Genomic DNA, 20,974 nt, shown 5'->3' with positions numbered 1-20,974 from the left:
TAACACACACACACACACACACACACACACACACACACACACACGTAAAACAGAGTATATACATGTACTTACAAGTAGAGAGGATTTGATATCTTCAAACTTGTTTGTGATTTCTTCTAGTCTCAATTCATGATTTCTCTGTAATTCTGGAAAAATAAATGTAAAAATAATACTAAAATGTACCCCAGAAAACAAAACTGTCATATCCCTATTTAGTTCATAACAAGGCAGAGCCTTTTGAAAAGTAATGGACCAAGTCATGGACCAAGTCATGGACCAAGGTTTTTCACGTCAGTAAAAGAAGTGAAAACAGTTAAAAAATACAGTAAAAAAAGTGTGTTCAGAAGGAAAATAGCCACCTATGCACTTATATTATCAACATTTTAACCACAAAACACTGAATTTTGAATGTATAACCTTTGAATGATTCAAGTATACTTCCAAATCTTCTTTTGCTTGCCATATTTGCCAGAGTATTGAAAAATAATTCACTCTCAGAAGTGAGATTTCCTGAACACAGATATTTCCAAGGGAAAACCCAAAGCTGCTGATTCCCGGTGTGTCAAACTTAAAATACTGTCAACTGCATAGTTTCTCAGTACATACACAGACCAGAGTTTAGGACTACCAGAATTGTATATTTTCCTCCACTCTGTTCCTCCATCCACATGTTAAACCATTGCTTCACAATACCATGTAGATAATATCATTCGTAAATAATTCACAGAGAACTGTCTTCAAATTTTTCGTACATCTTCACTGTACAAATTATTCATGACATTTGTTCATCTGAGGAGGTAATATGTACAGCTGTTCCATAATATAGATGCTTGTTGTACTGGTATACCATATAGAATACTCTGCATGTATATAGATAGATATACTGAATGTATATTGTATGCCTGTAGCTGTCTGTTCACCACCTAGGACAATATTCATATGCCATAGCCTCTGGCACAATTTTATTTGTGTATAATTATTACCACGCCACTATTAGTACAGTATAACACAGTATCAGCCTAGTTCCACATCCTCGTCACCCACTGTAACTTGGTAACGTAGTGGAACTCCTGCTGTTACTGTGTAAAGTGCCTGCTGTTACTGTCACAATGCTGTGTAAAATGGAGCTGCCTGCTGTTACTGCAACAATTCCAGTGTAGACAAATATGCGCTGCCAAAACTGTCTGTTGTTATGATGAGAATTTAAAATCCTTTTGAGACTCGCCTCCTATCCCGCCAAAGGATCCTGACTTAGAGCTCCACACAATAGGCTTTTAAATAATTAAGTCCATCAGTATAATTTTCAGATCTCCTCCTGATTTAAGTACAATACATATCTTCTATTCCTGCACACTTTTTAATGTCAGGTCTAAGTTACAGAGATACAAACTAATGTACAAAGAAATTGATAAATACCAACTCAAAATGACCAGAACATTGTACAATGGATCTATGAAAGTACTTAACATGACAACCTTGTAAAATACAACAACACACAAGATGTTACACTGGCACTTGCTTTCAATTCAGTAGAAATGCACAAGTTGCTATATACAGTACATTATCATATTTGCAAAGCACCATTTCCCTTATTCCATCTTGAAAAACAAACACTCTGATTCTCTTCACTGGATACAGTACATATCCCAGCTCATCTTTTTGTACACAGCTTACAAATCCTTGCCTCAATGAATAGTGATTGAACTCCCGCTGAGTACAATCAATTGGTCCAGGGGAGTAGTGGTTTTATAGACATTGCCTATTGGTCAATTGCTCAAATTACATCAAACAAGGAACATGGGGCTTATATATAATTCAAAGTCAATATAGCATTCAATCAGAGTTTTTACTCTCAACACTGCATGAAATATAATCAACCAAATGAACTGAAGGTATTTATGCCATTGCTTTTGTTGTTCAGAGGTATTTTCATTGTTAATAGTTTGATAGTCTGGGTGTGCTTTTTTATCCTTCCTTGCCTAAACATATATGTCAGCAAATTAAAACAAATCTGACATGTATTGTTTTTGTTATTTTTCTTCATAGAATTATGAAGACATTGTGTGCTTTTTTTATTGTCCTTTGAGTAAATATACTGCTTATGCCTACCAAATTTACACAAATCTGGCATCCAGTATTTTTGTTATTTTTACCACAGATTGTGTTTCCACATTCCAGTATAAAACTGCTACAAATACTTTACATAAAATACACTATTCTATTAATGTACTATGCACATACTGTGGGATAGCTGTTACATTTGAGTGTGGGTGACAAATCATCACTGATACAGCTGTACAAAGTTAAAGAAGACAAAAAAAAAAAGACTAATATTTCTCAGTCTGTTTTTTTTTCCTTTCTTTATAGCATTAAAGATGACCTCGAAACACACACACACACACACACACACACAAATAAAAATTAAATGCCTCATTTACAATAATGTTTACACTAACTTCATTTCTCAAGATCTATGATTTCCATTTACAAATCATAGTTTCTGGCATGAGCATAGTTTCTGAGTTCATCTTTATTAGAATACCTTCAATGTTCTTCAAATGTTGGGAGTAATTACCATAATTCTTCTCTGAGATAAACTTACAGTTGTGGACTAAGACATGACAGAACAAGATCTAACACAGTGTACCCTTGTTTTTAAGCTATTGTATCTGAAACTGAACCAACATCTCACCTTGTATTTGCTCCTGCTGTTCAATTTTTATCTGTTCCAGTATGTCTTGGTTCTTGTCCTGGACTTCCTTCAGTTTCTGATCATACTCAGCGGTCAGTTCGGCCACTCTTCGCTCATGGTAGGCCCTTTGTGTGGTCACCTCATGGGAGTGCTGGTCAATTACTGGACAACAAATATTTAAAAATATAAAATTTTAGAAAAAGGCTGCTTACATTAAACATTTAAATAAGGCGAAATACCTTTTATGAAATCAGACATAATTTACAAATATCTATTCTAGGTACAACACTGAGATAAGGTGTGCCAATTATATCTATGCACTAATATAAATTCATCAGTCAGTCAAATTACTTTCTCTTACCAAAAATGCCTAAATATTTAAAAAAATTCAGTGACAGAAAATAGTATGCATTTAAACTTAATATGATTTTTTTTGTCCGGGTTTAAACTGATTCAGAACTTTTGTGGTTGATGAGCACATCTGAACACAATCACAACTATCACATTAACCATTCTATCAGAAAAGGTTGACTTCAGCTTTTCATGATTCCCTACAAGTTAGGCTCTATTCCCATAGATTTCAGATCGATCTATCCCCGCGGGGAGTCTCACTAGATTACTTTCAGATAATCCGACTTAAATGTCCGTCCCGCCTACTACAAGCTGTAAGGGGATAATTAACTTTCGTGTCCGCCCGGCTGACAGCTATTTAGCGTGAACCCCCAGAGAGTTAGGTCGATCTAAAGTAGGTCGATCTAATCTATGGAAATGGGGTGTTAGATACCTAATATCCTGCCACCTTTAAAAACTGCAAGTCTAATAAGTAAATTGTATTCTGCTGTACATTAAATGACAAAACATTATCTGTATGTGTTTAAAGTAAAGAAAAAAATGGACAAACTGACTAACAGACAAACAGACAGACCCACTTACTTCTCTGCACTTCCCTCTCCTTGTCTTCCTCTGCAGTTTGTCGTAAGTTCTGCACAGTCTTGGTGTGGTGTGCCTTCATGGAATCCACCTTCTCCTCATGTTGCTTGGTCAGGGAGATTACTTCATCCTGGAGGTGGCATTTGTCTTGTTTCAATTCAGCTGGAAGAGCATAAAAAAAGTTGAAAAACAATGAGTACACACATTAAGGATAAACAAAAAACTGTGTGTCAAGGTCCTTCTTAGAAAATTTCGAGTAATCACTCATGATTTTCAAATACCTTACTCACTCAGATGTTATATTTTCCAGAGTCACACATGCTTGTGTGTGCACATGCATGAACACACACACACACACACTTCTGCAGTGCACCCAACTTGCCTTTCCAAACTTTTGTATACTGTTAAGAATCACCTTCAAATATGTTTGAAACCATAAAGTAATTGTCAAACTTGCAGGTAATAATAGTCTGCCAAGCATCTTACCCTTTCCATTTAAACAAGCCCTCCACAGAAGACTTAATGGAATCTTATAAACCATAGTTATCAGTGATACAGGAGAGGCCAGCCAAGATCTTCTAGTAGGCAGTTGGGCCTCAACATCATAATGCTCTGTGCTTTCCATATTTATATGTGAACAATGTTGCATTTTTCTTCAGCAATAAGCATCAGTATAAAGTGTGCGCTAAAAAGCATTTTCTTGCAGATAAATGCTCTGGTTTCTCTTCAATTCAGAGCGTATGAGTGAATAGAACGTGATTGTATGTTATCTAAAACATCCCAAAATTAATCTACCTCAAAAGGAAAGGGAATTTTCAGTTTTCTCACAGTAACACGTAAAACTGACAAGATAATTCCTTCACAAAAACTACAGATACCGTTTTGGGAAATATACTATCAATCATAATGGATCAGGTGCCCTCACAGATGATCTTCAATGTTTTTCTAACTACATCTAATATATGAACACTTTAGATCCTGAAGGCATCAAATGTGGATCCTCATGACATCAGTGGTATTTAATGACTCTTAGGTCACTATGAAATGAGTACACACTAAACGCATACTCGTAGGTATAGTGACAAATTATTTCTGCTTCAGTGATGTTCAATATAGACTTAATACCAAGCTGGGACTTCTGTCCATTCAGTATTTATGAATCCCTTATCTTCCCACATCTTCTATGATAATCCTCTGTCATTGCATTGAATCACAATATAGCTCCATTTCATATGATATAAATTGCAGAAGTTAGTGAGCAGCATATTCACCAACAAGTCAGTGTTTTGACCAATTTAATTTGATCCTGTCACCAAAGCCATGGCACATTAAAACGATGACACCATTTGACTGCATGTACAGAACAATCTGGTGATTTTATATCATCAAACATGACCTGTTGGAAATGAACCAACTTCTGAAGTCCTGTTTAGGCTATTCAAAATTCTAACCCTCTTCTGGTGTTCCCTCATCTCCAGCTAACAAGTACACAAAAACCTGCTGTACTTTTACCATATTACTGTAATGGATCTCCTATAAGGTTATGCAGGTAAATCCTCTTACGAATCATTTGAACATGACCTGGTCTGTTCCTAATAGGACTGAGAACATTGTGAATCTGCACACTGTAAATCAGGTGTAATGTCAGCAGCTTCCATAGATTCAGTGGCAAAATGACGCACTTAGCCTCAAGCAGAATCCTCTGGCACCATTCTTGCCTAGACTGAACTCGTCCTCAAATTAAATATCCATTTTACACTGGACCACTGTCAGCTCCTCTAGTAGTATTGTGGAAGGGGCACAAGAGATCAAAGAACTGCACAGACAAGGACTTATAAGCAGACCGATGATTGGGGCAACTTGTTGGGCTGGTTTCACTGACATCTCAAGCTTACTATTGTTATTAAAATGCTGTTTGCTAAACTTACCTATTGATTTGAAATAGAGATTTAGAATAGGTGCTCTGTTAGGTAGAAGAAGTTGTTAGCTAACAAAAGGTTTACGATATGGGTCTCAGACCATTTAATCTGAAACTTGATTAGTCCAAGGCTCAATGAAGCCTGCCTATATGTTACTTGGTCATCTCGTTCTCGGTAAAAAAATGTTCTAGTCAAAACAGACCTTACATCTCTACCAGCTCATCAACAGTTGAATCATTTTTCATCAGTCATACAAAATAAATTATAAAAAACAGGACTTCTTAGTCCATCCTGGTTATTAAATAAAAGTATTTATACATGTTTGGCCATCAATACAAACCATATATGGCCCCAGCCTGGGATATAAATAAAAGTCCTTTTCACCCACAGAACTCACAGTACAAGGCTTAACAGATATGGTCTATTAGTTTATACATGAGAGCAGGAAAAATTTGGACCTAACTGTTAAGTTGCATGTCATTTTCAGATCAGGTCACTTTGCCCCACCCTCATGCAGACTATAGCTTTCTGTTTAAGTCCAATATATGTCATTACACCATGTTGTAAGGATATATCACAATTTTAGCCAGCAATTTTAAAAGGGGGGTTCTTTTTCTGGAAAAGTGGACCTTTTATAATGAAACCTTTGTGTACCTATACCAAATTTTACCCTGAATGGATCTTTTTCTGACAAAAGGAGCCGTTCTTTTGACCCCCCACCCTCCAAACCCCCCTGGTCACAGGCCTGCATCAAAAGGCTTTAGTTTTTAGATATCTTTTTTTGAGTTCTGCGTGGGGTTCAAAAGTGCAAACCCTTTTCAAAGAAAAATTCCTAAAATTTCATTCAAAATCCACAGAACTGTTAACACACACATGCAAGAACACATTCTACAAAGCATCATTATAGGGCCAACATATTGAACTTGTGAATGTAAATAGTGCATGTAAATGTGTTTCAGAGAAAATCACCTGAATCACCCAATTATTTACAATTTATATAATTTTTCAGTATTATCTCACCTATTTCTGCTTGTGCCTGTGCCAAGGATTCCTGAGTGTCCTTTAGTTGTGCTGCTATACGGGGACAGGAAAAACCATCCAACTGGAAGAAAAAATTATAAAAAATATTTACAACACTACTCTATCATTCATCTTGTAACATACCAGGAGTAAACACCCAAATGAAAAATACAATAGTTTTGAGACTTAAATTACCAATTTTCTATGGCAGTACAAATCTTTTGTGTCCAACATTTCTTCATAAACTGGTTTGTTTACAGGGCACTTACCATAACTAGCATTTGTACTAATGATTTCTTTTTAATTTCGACCACTTATCACTGAAACTTATACACATGTACCTGCCTTGTATGTAAATTTTGGCACACGTTTTCTCTAAAAGATACAGAACCTTCACAATGGATCAAACCTGTGTGTGTGAACATTTAGAAACTATTTGGGTGTTGCAGAAAAAAACAAAAATAGAATCAAAAATCCCACCCACAAATTCTCTTAATAAACCATCTCAGTGACAGTTTGCTTTCTTGCCTGACATGCTTTCCTTACTCAATGTTAAATAGACACAAGTACCTGTTTAACGCTCCAGCAGTACAGACAATTTATCACCAATGTCACAAGGTGTTCTCCCAACTCCATGCCAAATGAGAACATTATTTCAGAGCCTATTAAAGCATGTCACCAACTACAATGTCACCTTTTTTGTGTCCCTTTGATATCTAATTTTACAAAGTGCAGGCCCGTGGCCACTCACAGTTAAGTTACTCGTGCCTCTGTTAATCATTGGCACATTATAACTGTGTCATTAGTTAAAATGTATTTTTAGTATTTTTGGCCGTTCTCCATACAAATAGCTATCTATACCTGGCATTGGATATCATTTATGTGTCATGATTTACATGCGCATAATGCTAATACTGTAACATATCATGATGACTCTACACCTCCAATTTGGTAATAACTCAGGAGTTTTATACACACTATTTATTTCAATTTTGTACATTTTCAAGATCTAATATTACAGATTCTTAAAACTTTTTTTCCAGAACTTCTACACATTTTTTTAGATATCATCAACAAAATATAATTTTAGGAAAAATAAAATCCATTTTATAGAAATTCAGTGAGTAAGTACGTAACACATGAATGACAATCTATCTGGCATGTGAGCTTTGAAAGAAGTGTTATCCTGAATATTTGAAAAAACAGAATGATTATCACAGGGGTGTGTAGCAAAAACTATATAAATATATATCATCCTATGCCTTAGATGATGGATCTTTATTTAAAAACATTATGTAGAGCTGTCAACCAAAATTATTTGACATTTTTTTGTCTATAGGGAAAGCATTCAGCACCGTTTTCAATAAGGTCAGATGTACCTTGTTAGTCAAAAGTATAATATTTTTTCATGTAATTAGGAGGGCATTTGGCATTGTTACCAGACAAATCATGGAAAATTGCAATAAACCACACACATTCTACACTCCATGAGAAAATGGATTACTAGAACCATATATTTTGTGTCTGGAGGGAAATATTCAAAAAGGCAATGTTACCCACCAAATTAGGCTTAGACTCATCCCTGCACTGGTGAAATTTTCAAAATAATTCACAACACAAGCTGGGCAATGCTGGAGGTGTGTAACATTTGAACAGAGGTGTATGCCACAAACTGAACAGGTTGATATGATAAGAATGCATGCATCTCCCACATGTGAGGAGAATGCTTTCATAGAACTGATTACTTAAATTCTTTTTACATTATGAAGCAGGTGCTTTGATTTAAATGCTTCAATCATGCAATTCAAACTGCATTGTTTTTTTTATATATATATTTATTTTTTGAAGAAATAGTTAAACATACTTTCAATTTCTTTTCTTAACTATTTATGATAATCAGTGACACCAATATGTATTAAAAACATCTAGCAGTTAAAATATATCCTTTCACAAAACCAAGAAAAATCTCCATAATATTTACACATTTTTTTCCATATTGTAAGCAGTTGCATCTGCTGTGACTGAGAATCTCTATAGCAATTATCAGCATGCAATGTCAGCAGGCTGTCCTCCAGTATGTACTGACAAACTGCACAAGTACGTACATGTACAATGCCACTGATAATGATATTACTTTTCAGGACATTACAGTCTCAATTTATCACATATTAGTTGAACTTCTTGTGCTGTGATGTTGATGTAAAATACACGAGCACATATGAGATATATACATATATTCAATTTTTGCCTTCATTGCTCAAAATTTTGTTTTGATCTTAAATTCGTTTTTAATCCCTACAAAAAAATGTAGCATTTTACTTTAAACCATATCTATTTTAAAAAGTCAACCTATATTTCTAGTCACATATCTAAATGTCACCAGTCCTCACCTCTTCCGTCAGATATCGAACTGTCACCGTCATGGCGTCAAATCCCATGAGGCTGGCCTTGAGCTCTAGCTTCAGCAGGTTCAGCTCCTTGGTCCTCTGCTCACACAGTGCCTCCAGACGGCTGATCTCCTGGGCAGCATTGGCGCGAGATCTGGTCAAGGAGTGCTTGACCACGTCTGGCTGGTTTGCACTGCTTGGCTTGAGGCTGACCACTGACCTGACCGTCCTGTTCTTGTTTTGATCTGAAATAAATTTGTGTAAATTTATGTATATCATTTTCCGTGTTCTTTTTTTCTTTGTAACCATTTTGACTTGATTATTTCAAAATAATATTAATTGGGTTTTGTTTTCCTAAAGGATTGAAACTGCAAAGCATTTTCAATAATTATGATATAAAATATACTCCATGTATCATATTAAATTCTGTCCTGCCCACTTCTGTATTCTGTGTATATCTGTATAGAACTGATATAAAAACAGAAATAAAGGATTAAATATAGTCACTGAATTGTGTTTATTAACCGTGCATATATATTTACAGCATTATCTGAAAATATGAAAACAAACATATTCAAAAATGAAGCTGCTGTGCCAGTTTTCAGAATAACATTTCCAATATCTACCATATAAAGGAAACACCATGTACACTTGACAATACTGTAATCTTTTTTATTTACTAGGTATTACACCTGATACAGGTAGTTTTCAATTCATCTAGTTTAACTTGATACCAGCACAAAAGGTGAATGGGTAAAACTACCTGATGACTTTAAACAAGTGCCACCATGGATGTTATTCTGAACAAAAGGCATACTTTGCCATTATATAGAGTACATATTGATAAATACACCAATATTTCACTGATTTAGTAGAAAAATTTTATTCATATTTCCCAGAAAAAAGGCTCTATGTATAATTTCTTAAGGCTTAAATTAAAAATTCTAAATGGAGAATGAGTGTTGGTTCAGAGGTTATTCCTTGTGATTGGCAAATAAAAAGGGAGTTTTTTCTAAAATACACAGGCATAATTACAATAGAACATGTATTTAATTCTCTGCATGTTATAGACCTTGAAAACCCTAAAGATCATTAGAGTGGTCTTTCACCCTCAACGCAATATTTCTTTCTGCCAAAAAAAAGTACCACCTGACAGCAATGGTAGAGATCAACTTAACCCTTTCAACAATGGTGTAGTAATCAGAAGATATATGTATAAAGCTAAATATGGGCCTGGTAATGTGCATCATCATAAGACTTCATGTTGGTTACTGGTAGATTACATGAGTTGTGGTAATGCATAAGCATACACACACACACACACACACACACACACACACACACACACACACACACACACACACACCATGTTTGACAATCACAGTGAAACTTGGAAGTAGGAAAGGCAGTTAAACAAGCTCCCTAAGTCGGTTCCTAAGTAAGAGAGATGCTGCTGCTATTTTTAAGCTGCTTCTATTTACGCCATAGATTTGGTTAACCTCTTAATAGTGCATGCTTTTTTCCCATCAGCTAAAGTACAATTATTCTTCTTCGGTAAAAATAAATATAAAAACCAATTCTCAGCAACTATGTATCACTGCTTTGACCAAATAGTATTAATCCATCACTTAAAACAATTTGATCGATGAATTAACCTGTTTACATCGATGTAAAGCCAGTATTTTCAATTCATATGTACAGTGAGTGGCAGGTTAACCTTATCAAGGAGTTGAAGCTGTACACGTGGGCAATTTCCCCCAAAATGAAAGGCCATTGACCTCAACAGTTCAGGTCAGGGAATGCCTGTACACACCCAGGATAATTAACTGAACAGACAGACTGTCAGTCAGATAGGGGGAGGAGGGGAGGAGAGGTCATACCTAGCTATGACTTTGGGAGTTCCAAGAAGAAACGAAATACTTTAAAATTATAACTAAATTCTGATGTTATCTTTTTTACAACACTGAAATATAACTACAATTTAGATTTTTCAATTTTTCAAAACACTGAAATATTGGTATATTCTATCAAACCTAAGAAATGGAATTCTAATATATTTGTACATATATTAATTCCATTCATCCCATCTGTGATAAACGGTATGGAATGATTCATTTTGCCCACTTTTCTATACCATCCCATATTCTAATGTAGATACACACAACAGATTCTGTTTGTCCGATGAAGCTGGTGCTACCAGTTGGGTAGTACAACCTGGGAAGTACAATTTCGATTTAATCCCACGTTATCACAACAGTACAGCTTCAACTCAGCCAGTGTGTTATGTGATCCATATCAATAACATCACAGTCTTGATAAAAACCATATAAAAAACATCAATGAACCAAAACTGGCAGCAGCCAGTGTAAAATAGCATGCCAACAATAATACTCAAGGTAATGATAATAGACTGCATCTACAGTATATCTATAGGCTTGGTATAAAAAATAAATCTAAGGAAATCTGTCCGAATTTGAAGAACTGGCTTTTCACATTAGCTCTGGGCATAATTCTATATTTACCTTATTTCAAAAGATACATTTCTCTATCATTTTTAAGAACAAATTGAAATATATTCAAGCTGGTATTTTTCATTCTGTCACTTTATCGTTAGATTGTTTTAATCTTTTTAAATTTTTATGCAACAAAATATAAGGATTAAATGCATCACTTTTTAAAATGGGAATTTTGGACTATTTAGTAGTGTCATTAACTCTAGCTTGTCTCCCCATATCACATTACACATGAAAAGACTGCATGACTATGTGTTATGCTGAAGAGGTATTTCCTTTTAAGGATTACACAAAATAGAAAGCCATCCTGTTCTTAGATGCCCTTTAGTATCATAACTCATTTTTGATCAGTTTGCATTCAAATCATTACATAAATTACTATAATACCATAATACATATCAAACAAAAAACAATTCTAATTCTATGACAATCATAACCAAAATCTAAGAGATCTTACATACTGCAGAAGCTTGATGGTAGGTGCATGGCCATAAAATATGTTGCTTATAGCCTTGGGACAAACGCTTTCTACTAACATCCTTTCAATTTCAAAGAAAAGAGCATAAAATGTGTTGGTTTGAAGACCTGAATTAAAAATATCTTGAGAAAGTGGAAGGACAAGTGAATGGTATAATGTTTTAATGGAATTGCTTGCTATGGACAAAAAAATCAATAACATTAAGGGATATTTTATGATGAAAAAGGTCATGGTACAGAATATCATTTGTAATGAATGAAAATCCAAGCAGTTGACCATACCCTTTACTGGAGTAGATATACTTTGCCAAACTAGAGGCACTAAACTAAAAGACCACACAGGCAATTTATTAGCAGGTACTTGAGCATGCATAAGCAAAATATAATCTACAACCTAAACAAGATAAAACTTAACCTTAACAGAATATATCTATGACATTTCTTAGTAGGTGACTACCATTGACTGTGCATACTGCCATTGGGTTCACCTTCCAATCCAACCACCACCTTATACCCAGCCCATATATCTCTGCTCTCAACTACACAGCTGGCTAGCTACTTTATCAGAGAGATCAACTAATGGGGAATACCCGCTTTAAGGGTCTGCCGCTAGATGGCGTGGGGGTGAAAGCAGTCCTTCTTAAATCTCGCAGAATCTCGCTCACGGCTTTACACCAGAGTTTAACATGGAGCGTGTGCACGCGTCGCTGACAGTGAACTAACTCAAACGCAATTTACTTGAATGTGGTGCCATAACATCTGGATGAAAATGTGAATTGACTGAAAGGTATGTGTTTTCTTTTCATTTAGTGCTTGAAAAACACGAATGCTAACTATTTTCCTTGAAAAAAAATCGAACATTAGTCGAGGTGTGTGTGTCAAATCTGACATGTTATGTACATGTAGACTACTGTAGGTACGAGTAGGCCTACGCTCATATTTTGTTTTAGTAGCACGAAAGACGAAGATTTTTTATACTTAGTAAATGTACTTATTTTTTTCTTTATAAGGTTACCCAAAGAAGGCCCATATATTGGGGGCAAAGCCTGAAACTGTCGATTTCAGGACCCCAGGACAGCCAACTTCAAGAGCAGGATAAAATGATTACTTCAGGAATCTTACCCGTCACTTCACATCAGCGGCAAAGATTGATGTAGCCACCAGTTATGCCTACCCTAAAGCTGACTTACAGGCGGCTGTGATGGACAACAACTATTGCCAAGTGCCATGAAAACAATAATGCATGGATAGAGGGAATGATGTAAGTGAAAACAGAGGCCTAATATTAAGAATCAGGCCCAAATATGAGAAAGAATTATCAAACTAATGTGATGTGTGACATCATAGAAATATAAAATTGTATCTTAACTATTTAATGCTGTAACCATCTACCATGCTTTCATGGGATATGACTATTTCAGGTTGAGGAACAAACAGCGAAGGACACTGAGCATAGCAAGTTATAACAAGGAAAGAGCGCAATCTGACACAAGGAGAGACAATGGCGGATCACTGCTTCCAGATTTGGAGAGATAATGTCAGCTACAGAGAAGAAGTATATGAACAAACTGTATGAATAATTGTTGTGTCCAAAACCATTGCAGACACATGACAGTTGGACCCGGACCTGATTTCCCCTTTTTGGAATGTGTATCTCGTGCACGAATCTGGGCCTAAAGAAAACCCGCGAATACTATACTAAGTTAGAAGGCCAGATGTTCATTACAAATCGCCCATTCTGCTATTTTGTTGTGTTTACATTCAAAGATCTGTTTGTGGGGTTGATTCATTCTGACGCTGGATATTTTTCTACATGTATTTTGCCCAGGATAACTTTTTTTAATGAAAAACACTATAGGAAGTATGTGTCAACCAGTTTATAGAAAGTACCCCTGTATGAGATGGTTTTAGCTGCAATCATAATTTTGAAGTGCAATTTTAAAAAATGTTTTCACTAAAATGAAATAATTTGGTGGTGCTATATTCTTTACAAAAAGTACTTATGTGTTTATGCTGTTTTTAATAATATTTAACTGTAATGAAAAAAAACCTATGATGCTATTTTGTAAAGTATTTTAGTGGGATGAAATAAATTGCTAGTTGTATTTACAGCAAATCATTTGGTTTTTCTGCTTTTTAAAGAATTTTCAAAGTGATGACATAATGTGGTGGTTCTATTCAAGTAAAATAATTCATAAGTACTATTTTGTAAAAAGGAACAAAAAACTGTGTTAATTTGTAAAATGTTTGCTTTCTTTAATTTTTAATTCTTAAATTGTTACAAAAAGTTTTCCATGCCTACAGTAATCCATTGGCTGAGAAATTGCAGCTATATATTCAGGAAAGTTATAGCACAAATAAATTATCTAAGTATTACATGGTTTCATGGTTTTTACTATGGACTGAATAATTATTTTGTTTAAATAAAATATTTGGTTTTGCTGCTTTTTAATGAATTTTCAGAGCGATGAAATAATATGGTGTTTCTACTCAAGTAAAACAATTCAGAAGTGCTATTTTGTAAAAAAAGAACAAAAACTGTTCATTTATAAAATGTTTTCTTTCTTTAAATTTTATTTCTTTAACTGTTACAAAAAGATTTCCAAACATGCATTATTCCATTGGCTGAGAAATTGCATCTATACATGAACAAATAAATTATCTAACTATACCTAGTTTTATGATTCTTACGAGGTACTGAATAATGATTTTAAATAAAAATAATTATTTAATTAACATTACCGGTCATGCTCAATACATCAATGAAAAAGGATATTACTTAATAACACAACCTTATGCGGGTAGTAGGCTACCGGGACTTATATATATTTACTGACAACTCTTCTGAAATTACGGACATAAGAAAACGCACTTTGATAAATCATACTTCCTAGGGGCACTTTCTTGCTATGGAGCTCTCTTTCCAAAACTTTATAAGTTTTGCCAAGATCAATTAACCTTTTTACGTGTATTCTTTTTGAGGCAACTCGTCTATCTTTAGGGGCCTAATTACTGTTCCTGGGTCAAGTTGTAACTGACCCTTTAACATGGAAGGTGTGTTGACATGGGCAACCCTTCACTTCAAACGAAGCCCTGAATCCTCAAGAAAATTATGCCCACCTTGCCGACTTTGACATTCAGGTACACAACAATACTGAGGCATGTTTATTAAGGATAGTACCACAGTCCAACGTATACAATATCCAACATGGCGACCTAGGAAGGACTGAATTCACACTAGCGACACCTGGCGCCAAGCGGGCTGGTATTCCTCATTGCCTGGGGTCAGTTTTTTTTACTGCATGCACTAAATCCAAGGATCATGCAACCCTTTAAATGGAAGACAGTGTTGTTGAAAATACTGCTGTCAATGACATGAACAATAACACATTATATACAATTTTATGGTTATCGCAGTTAATCTAATTTTAATCACATTAATTTAATGCCAATTATAAAATAAACTGTACCTATTTTTTGATAAATATAAAAACTAAATTTCTTTCTTTCATTTCTCCCAAAATTGTTTCTGCATGTCCATGCAGCTGGCTTTCAAATTCTGAATGCTGGTCACAAATGCATAATGTTCCTAGATACGAACACTCCCAAATCACAAACAATGTCTCCACAGTAAAACTCCCTTATTTTGTGGTTTTATAGCATTTTCCAAATCCCTGCACATCCTCTACCAAGCTGTCTTGCTGTGTAATGTTTCATCTCCCAACTCCATCATGTGGTCAAACAAGGGTGAGATGACAGACTTAACCCATTAATGTACAGGAAAGTACTTATCAATTCCTATCACATCTTAAAACACCCATAATAACACATATTATGCCTTTTAATAGTATATATTACAATGTCGATAAAAAAGACCACATTGACTATGGGCTAGAGTTAATTTAATTACTATTAATTATTATTAGATTATAATTACGTCAAATCATTTTATGATATCCCTTTTTTTCTTGGGGGGGGGGCTTTTAAAGATGGAATAAAGATGCCAATCAATAAGTGTGAATAAACGATCAATATAATAATATGTGTACTTATATTATGAATCAATATCTACCTTTGAGAGTAAAACTAACACTTTCATTATATATATTGTTCCACTCCCAAATGAATAAAACATTTCTAAATAATAATAATAATAATAATAATAGAGACTTTAAAACTCATTTCCAGTGAAAATACATGTAAGTACTTGAAAATTAAAAAAAAAAAAGAGAAGTAGCCAGATTATCAAAAAAGATTATCATACATAAAATTCTTCCCAGTTTTTGAAACCTGAGCCATGGGGTAATCTCTGCCTATCAACTACAATGTTCCATTGTGTGTGCAGTCAACTGTGTGTGAATGGTGTCCCCCAGTAGAGCATATGATAACATGATTACCATCACCATCACCTGCTGGGGTGACACCTTCACTCACTGTGGATATATCTATCATTATACAGACTCCTATAAAAAACCTATTGTTGATAAGTAAGCCAAGTACACTTTCTCTGCTTAAGTCTTTTTGAATGTGATGGGTTCTTTATTGAAGCTGTGTATAAGATTTCTTTCAACTATACACTTTTTTTAGCTTTTTTTTCAATATCAACTATAGCATGATATTGTTAACAAGAACTAGCATTGAAAGGTGCTAGTTTTAATTGTCTGAAGTTTTCTTCTCAGTGACGGGGCCAATCATTTGACTACCCATCTGCCAATCCAACCCCCGCTCCAATGCAAGAACTTACTTTCAGTACCATATAGTTGATCAAAGACACCTGGACTTTCCACACATTCATATTTATTTAACCCATCTCTACCGAGTTTCAAAACTTGGGCTTGCTAATGTCAACGGTGTATAATTGTATAATCTCCTCCCATGACCAAAATAATGTTAAAAGACAATAAAAGGAGATTGCAAAAGCTGAGATTTAAGTAAAACTGACAGAAACGTTTGTACTTCTAATTTATTATCATGGTTTTTTGTATCTAGTTTATTTGTATATCATTATTTATACAGTAATACAAACCTTGTGCAATTAACATTGTAGTTAAACTGTAGAGAGCCTATGAATATAAGCACATTTAATGCTCAATCGATTTTCTTCTTTTTTTATAAGACAGATGCAGTTGTAGTCTTTAAACAACAATGATATCAGTACATTTTGCAACAGATCCAGATTCGACTCAGCAAGAAATTCCGACTGCTCCCTTCTGCGGTTTTTACTAACAAGCCATCATGCAGATGCAGGGGAAAAAAAGATAAATCACACTCCTTTAAACTTCCCATAAACTAAATCAACCTTATCACATAGTTTAAAATTCAAGCACTCTTATTTTTTTCAAGTCTAAGGTCTTTTCCAAATATGGGATTCATTTCTGGCTTGATGCTGTCTTTGTGTAATATTAGGAGCCAGCTGGTGCAATCAAAAAGTCATTGAGAACTGTGGGAAAAAGGCAATGGATTCTATTTCTTTTTTGTTTTAATCAAACTACCTTTCCTGAATATGAAGAAGTATATCATATTTACCATGGCTTTATTCAATAAACTGTTCTACAAGCATACACATCTACATCCTCAATATTCCTACTAGTAATAGAGTACTCTTTCTCTATGTCACGCTTATCTTCCTTACACCACAAATGCACACACACACACAGATGGAACGTATGTCTCTCTCCTATTTCTTCCGTCTGTCTACCTGTTCATTTCCACAAGTTCTACCCCTTCCAGACCAAAAATTACTTATTGTATTCACTTAATACAGAGAAACATCCTACAGCCAATGCAATATGACATACCTGACAGTACTTAAGCCTTGGTAATCACCTGTGTGATGTGTGTAATTATGTCTCCATGACAGTTACCTGGACCAGGTATGCTAAGCAATGCCTACCTTGTCACACACTACCTCAGGAATCTTAATGTAAAACTTCACCCTGGATCATATGGAAGTATATACAGACTCTATGTGTGTTCACTGCACCTGTGATAAACTGCTTTTTTAAGGAATTATTTTGTATAACTTCTAGCATTTAAATCTTAATTTACATCAATGAAAAATCAAAATCCCCTTCTCTAATTTGCTCTAACACCTCTCCCTATGAATATAGATGTATTTTCTACATTGTACTGTACCAAAATAAAATGATGTCATTATAGATGCACCCTACCCTCTGACTCCTACACATTACATATATTTCTGTTGACTTTTTAAAGAATCAACTTCGATTTAAAGTGAGACACAAATTCCTCTTATAATAAATCTGATAAATGAAGAAGCAAACAGACAAACATAAATACATCTGCACTTACTTTTTTGCACATTGTTATTGTCAGGCACAACAATAACCTCGTACACAGTCTGAAACTCCAACGTGCGTGTTTTATGCATTTGTCGTATGATCTTAGAGCTCCCAGATTCACTAGCACTGGTACTGCCAAAGTTTGTATCTCCTTTGTTTAAAATCTTCCCATTACTATGAGGTCCATCTTGTTCACTGTTTTGCATTCTGTTGTGAGGACCCATCTAGACAATGGGTCTCTCTATGTAATAATAATAATAACAACAATACAAGGAGGCAGTGTCAGTTAGCTGTATACATATAAAGATCCACTGTCACTTTAACGGCTTCTGGATGTACCGGTATACACATAATGATGTATAGAGTGATGCATAGAGAGCAAGGTGATGTCTGACATTAGATGGCTATAATGCTGATCCTTTTCCCGTCTGTGAGTCATGAGAAAGACACCACTAAATTTCAGAAAAAAATGACCCATGTAGAATCAAACCATCTGCATCATCATGCAGACATGCAGCTTCTCAGTCTTGTCTGCAAATATTACGAAATTTGTGACTGACAAACTTGGACCAATTAACATTCACAAAGAGGAAAAAAAAGCCAGAGTGAAAAAATCAATCTCTAGGTTCAGTTCCTATGACTGACAGATCCTGCATTTCAATTCCACGGGTATAAAAAGCAGGGTAAATTTACTACTAACACCTCACCTTCACTATCATCCAATATATACTATAGTCAGCCCTTACACGGTACAGCTGGTTTTTTCGAGCCTCCTCCCATATACAACATGGACTATTTGCTTGTTACAGTCAGATACAACAATGCCGGCTGTGATACTACAACAAAAAAATTGGCAGGCATCCCATGTGTATCTCCTCAGGTGTAAGTAAAGATCTGCTGTAAGGTATAACTATTACAACTCTACCATTACCAAGCCACAGGTAGGTGTAGGTGTTACAAACAACTTCAAAGGATCAGATTTTCCATGCACATTTCACATCCTACTGCTACCCCAACATTCTATTCTGTCCTCTAGATATGCAGGCAAAAGTTATAGCTTCCACTGATATTATTTTCCAAGCAAAATGAACATCCTAATTATCAGAAATAGACTCTCCAAATTTGTGCTTTAGCTAGTCTGTGCACTACAACTTGGTAGATCTTAATGTAACGACTTCAAATGACTTTTAAAGCATCCAACGGTTATACAAATTCATGTCTGCCCTCCATCAAAGTGTGGGTAGCGGTGTGGGTACATGTTACAGCTTGAGATGTCTTTTCCAAGCACATTACACAGCCCACAGTGCACAGTAATGCAGAAACCAAGCACATCCTTGTCAGCTTAGTAACACACTATTAATGAAAGGTGCCGGAATTCACCAGAATTCACTGAGGTAAAATAAATAATTCATCCCTGAGGCGTTTGATCATTGCGCAGTCCCTGCTGCACACTGGTGTGTTAGTTAACCCAGTGCGTGCCCAGCTCATCCAAATAAATACTGTAACAGTAATTCTAGCCTCTGGCGGCATCTATTACACACGAACTTGAGACAAGGAGGAAAAGGTCCACTGCATTTGTGAGGTGTGGTCCAGAAAACATTACAAAAAAACCGTCAAATTTTTTTGTGTAATGCAACAGTATGCAACAGTTCAATACGTATATCCTAAATGCTAAGCTTTTGAATTAGCTCTGTGTCAGTACACTGAGGATACTATATGTGTCTCAAGTACTTTCCCAGTGAAGCATATCTATCAGTTCAATTTGAAAACCTGCCCATCTCAACATTTTTTCTCCATTTGTTCATTGATATCAAGCCCCTTGTTTTCCATGCTGTGAATACAAGTCCATCAAATCTATATATCCACAGTGTAATAGAATCTATTTACATACTCCTCTCTGCCTCCGTCACAGTAATCAGGTTCCCCAGAGGTGAAGTTCAGAAGTTCACTTTAGACCACAAGTGTTTTCTACATACATACATATAATATAAGGTGTATGCTACTGGCTTTACATGCCCTCTGTCAGTACGTAGCTTGTGTAACTATAATGGTGACTGGCGACAGCTACAATCAGGACTCACTTCAAACAGTTGTACTACAGTGCTATAAAGTTACACATACTGGTAAATAAGAGGCAGTTTTAATTTTGGGATTTTATATATATATTTTCATGGGACATTTAGCACATGTACATAAAATGAAAGGAGCATTATTAAGTGAAGCCTACATTATATTTGTAATATTATTGACTGAATTGTTTCAACATTCAGCCAAATGGAGTGCTGTCAACAACACGCCAGTAGCCTGACATGCAGAAGTGATATTAAATTAACTACAGACGTTTTTCATATATAATTGTGGTGACTTAATCTGGAGATACACCTGCAACAAAAAGTGGGAAGTGCTAAACACACCCAAGGCTATCTTTAACATTTAGATGAACTTTAATCTTTTCACTCACATCCAGTTATGTTCCAGATCACGAGCCCAAAATACTCTTTTTGAATCATCCAATAAAATGCCATGAGCATTTGAATCTAGTACAATCAGGATTCTGAACAACTAATTCTGCGCAGACATGTTTAATGTATTTTTTGTCATGGGTGACAGAGGACAGGTCACGAATAAACAGATTAAACTTTGAAAAAAACATCTTCCTATTGGTTGGCTACATCATAATTCTGTCCATGGCTACAAAGACTAGTTATTTACAATTAAGAATAGAATTGGCACC

General features: G+C 35.2%; 1 protein-coding gene and 1 long non-coding RNA gene across 5 annotated transcripts in view; one reads left to right on the top strand and one right to left on the bottom strand.

Annotated features, from left to right (window-relative positions):
• The window catches only part of LOC106156543 (uncharacterized), a 79,033-nt gene that overhangs the window by 3,866 nt on the left and 54,193 nt on the right, over positions 1-20,974 (bottom strand). For all 4 annotated transcript variants that reach the window (XM_087009011.1, XM_087009009.1, XM_087009010.1 and 1 more), the window contains exons 13-17: positions 8,952-9,193; positions 6,562-6,643; positions 3,626-3,784; positions 2,693-2,854; positions 73-146 (exon numbers count right to left, since the gene is read on the bottom strand). In XM_087009011.1, coding sequence (XP_086865137.1) covers positions 73-146; positions 2,693-2,854; positions 3,626-3,784; positions 6,562-6,643; positions 8,952-9,193 — 719 coding nt within the window. The remainder of the gene's footprint in view (positions 1-72; positions 147-2,692; positions 2,855-3,625; positions 3,785-6,561; positions 6,644-8,951; positions 9,194-20,974) is intronic.
• LOC147762889 (uncharacterized) lies at positions 12,515-14,176 on the top strand. Its single transcript, XR_015333487.1, has 3 exons — positions 12,515-12,725; positions 12,949-13,199; positions 13,360-14,176. It is a non-coding gene; the product is annotated as an uncharacterized LOC147762889 (long non-coding RNA).

The sequence above is a fragment of the Lingula anatina genome, chromosome 3, assembly GCF_051362555.1.
Source record: "Lingula anatina isolate TDL-2025a chromosome 3, LinAna3.0, whole genome shotgun sequence".
Lineage (NCBI taxonomy): Eukaryota > Metazoa > Brachiopoda > Lingulata > Lingulida > Lingulidae > Lingula > Lingula anatina.
This window is presented reverse-complemented; position numbering and strand designations above follow the sequence as displayed.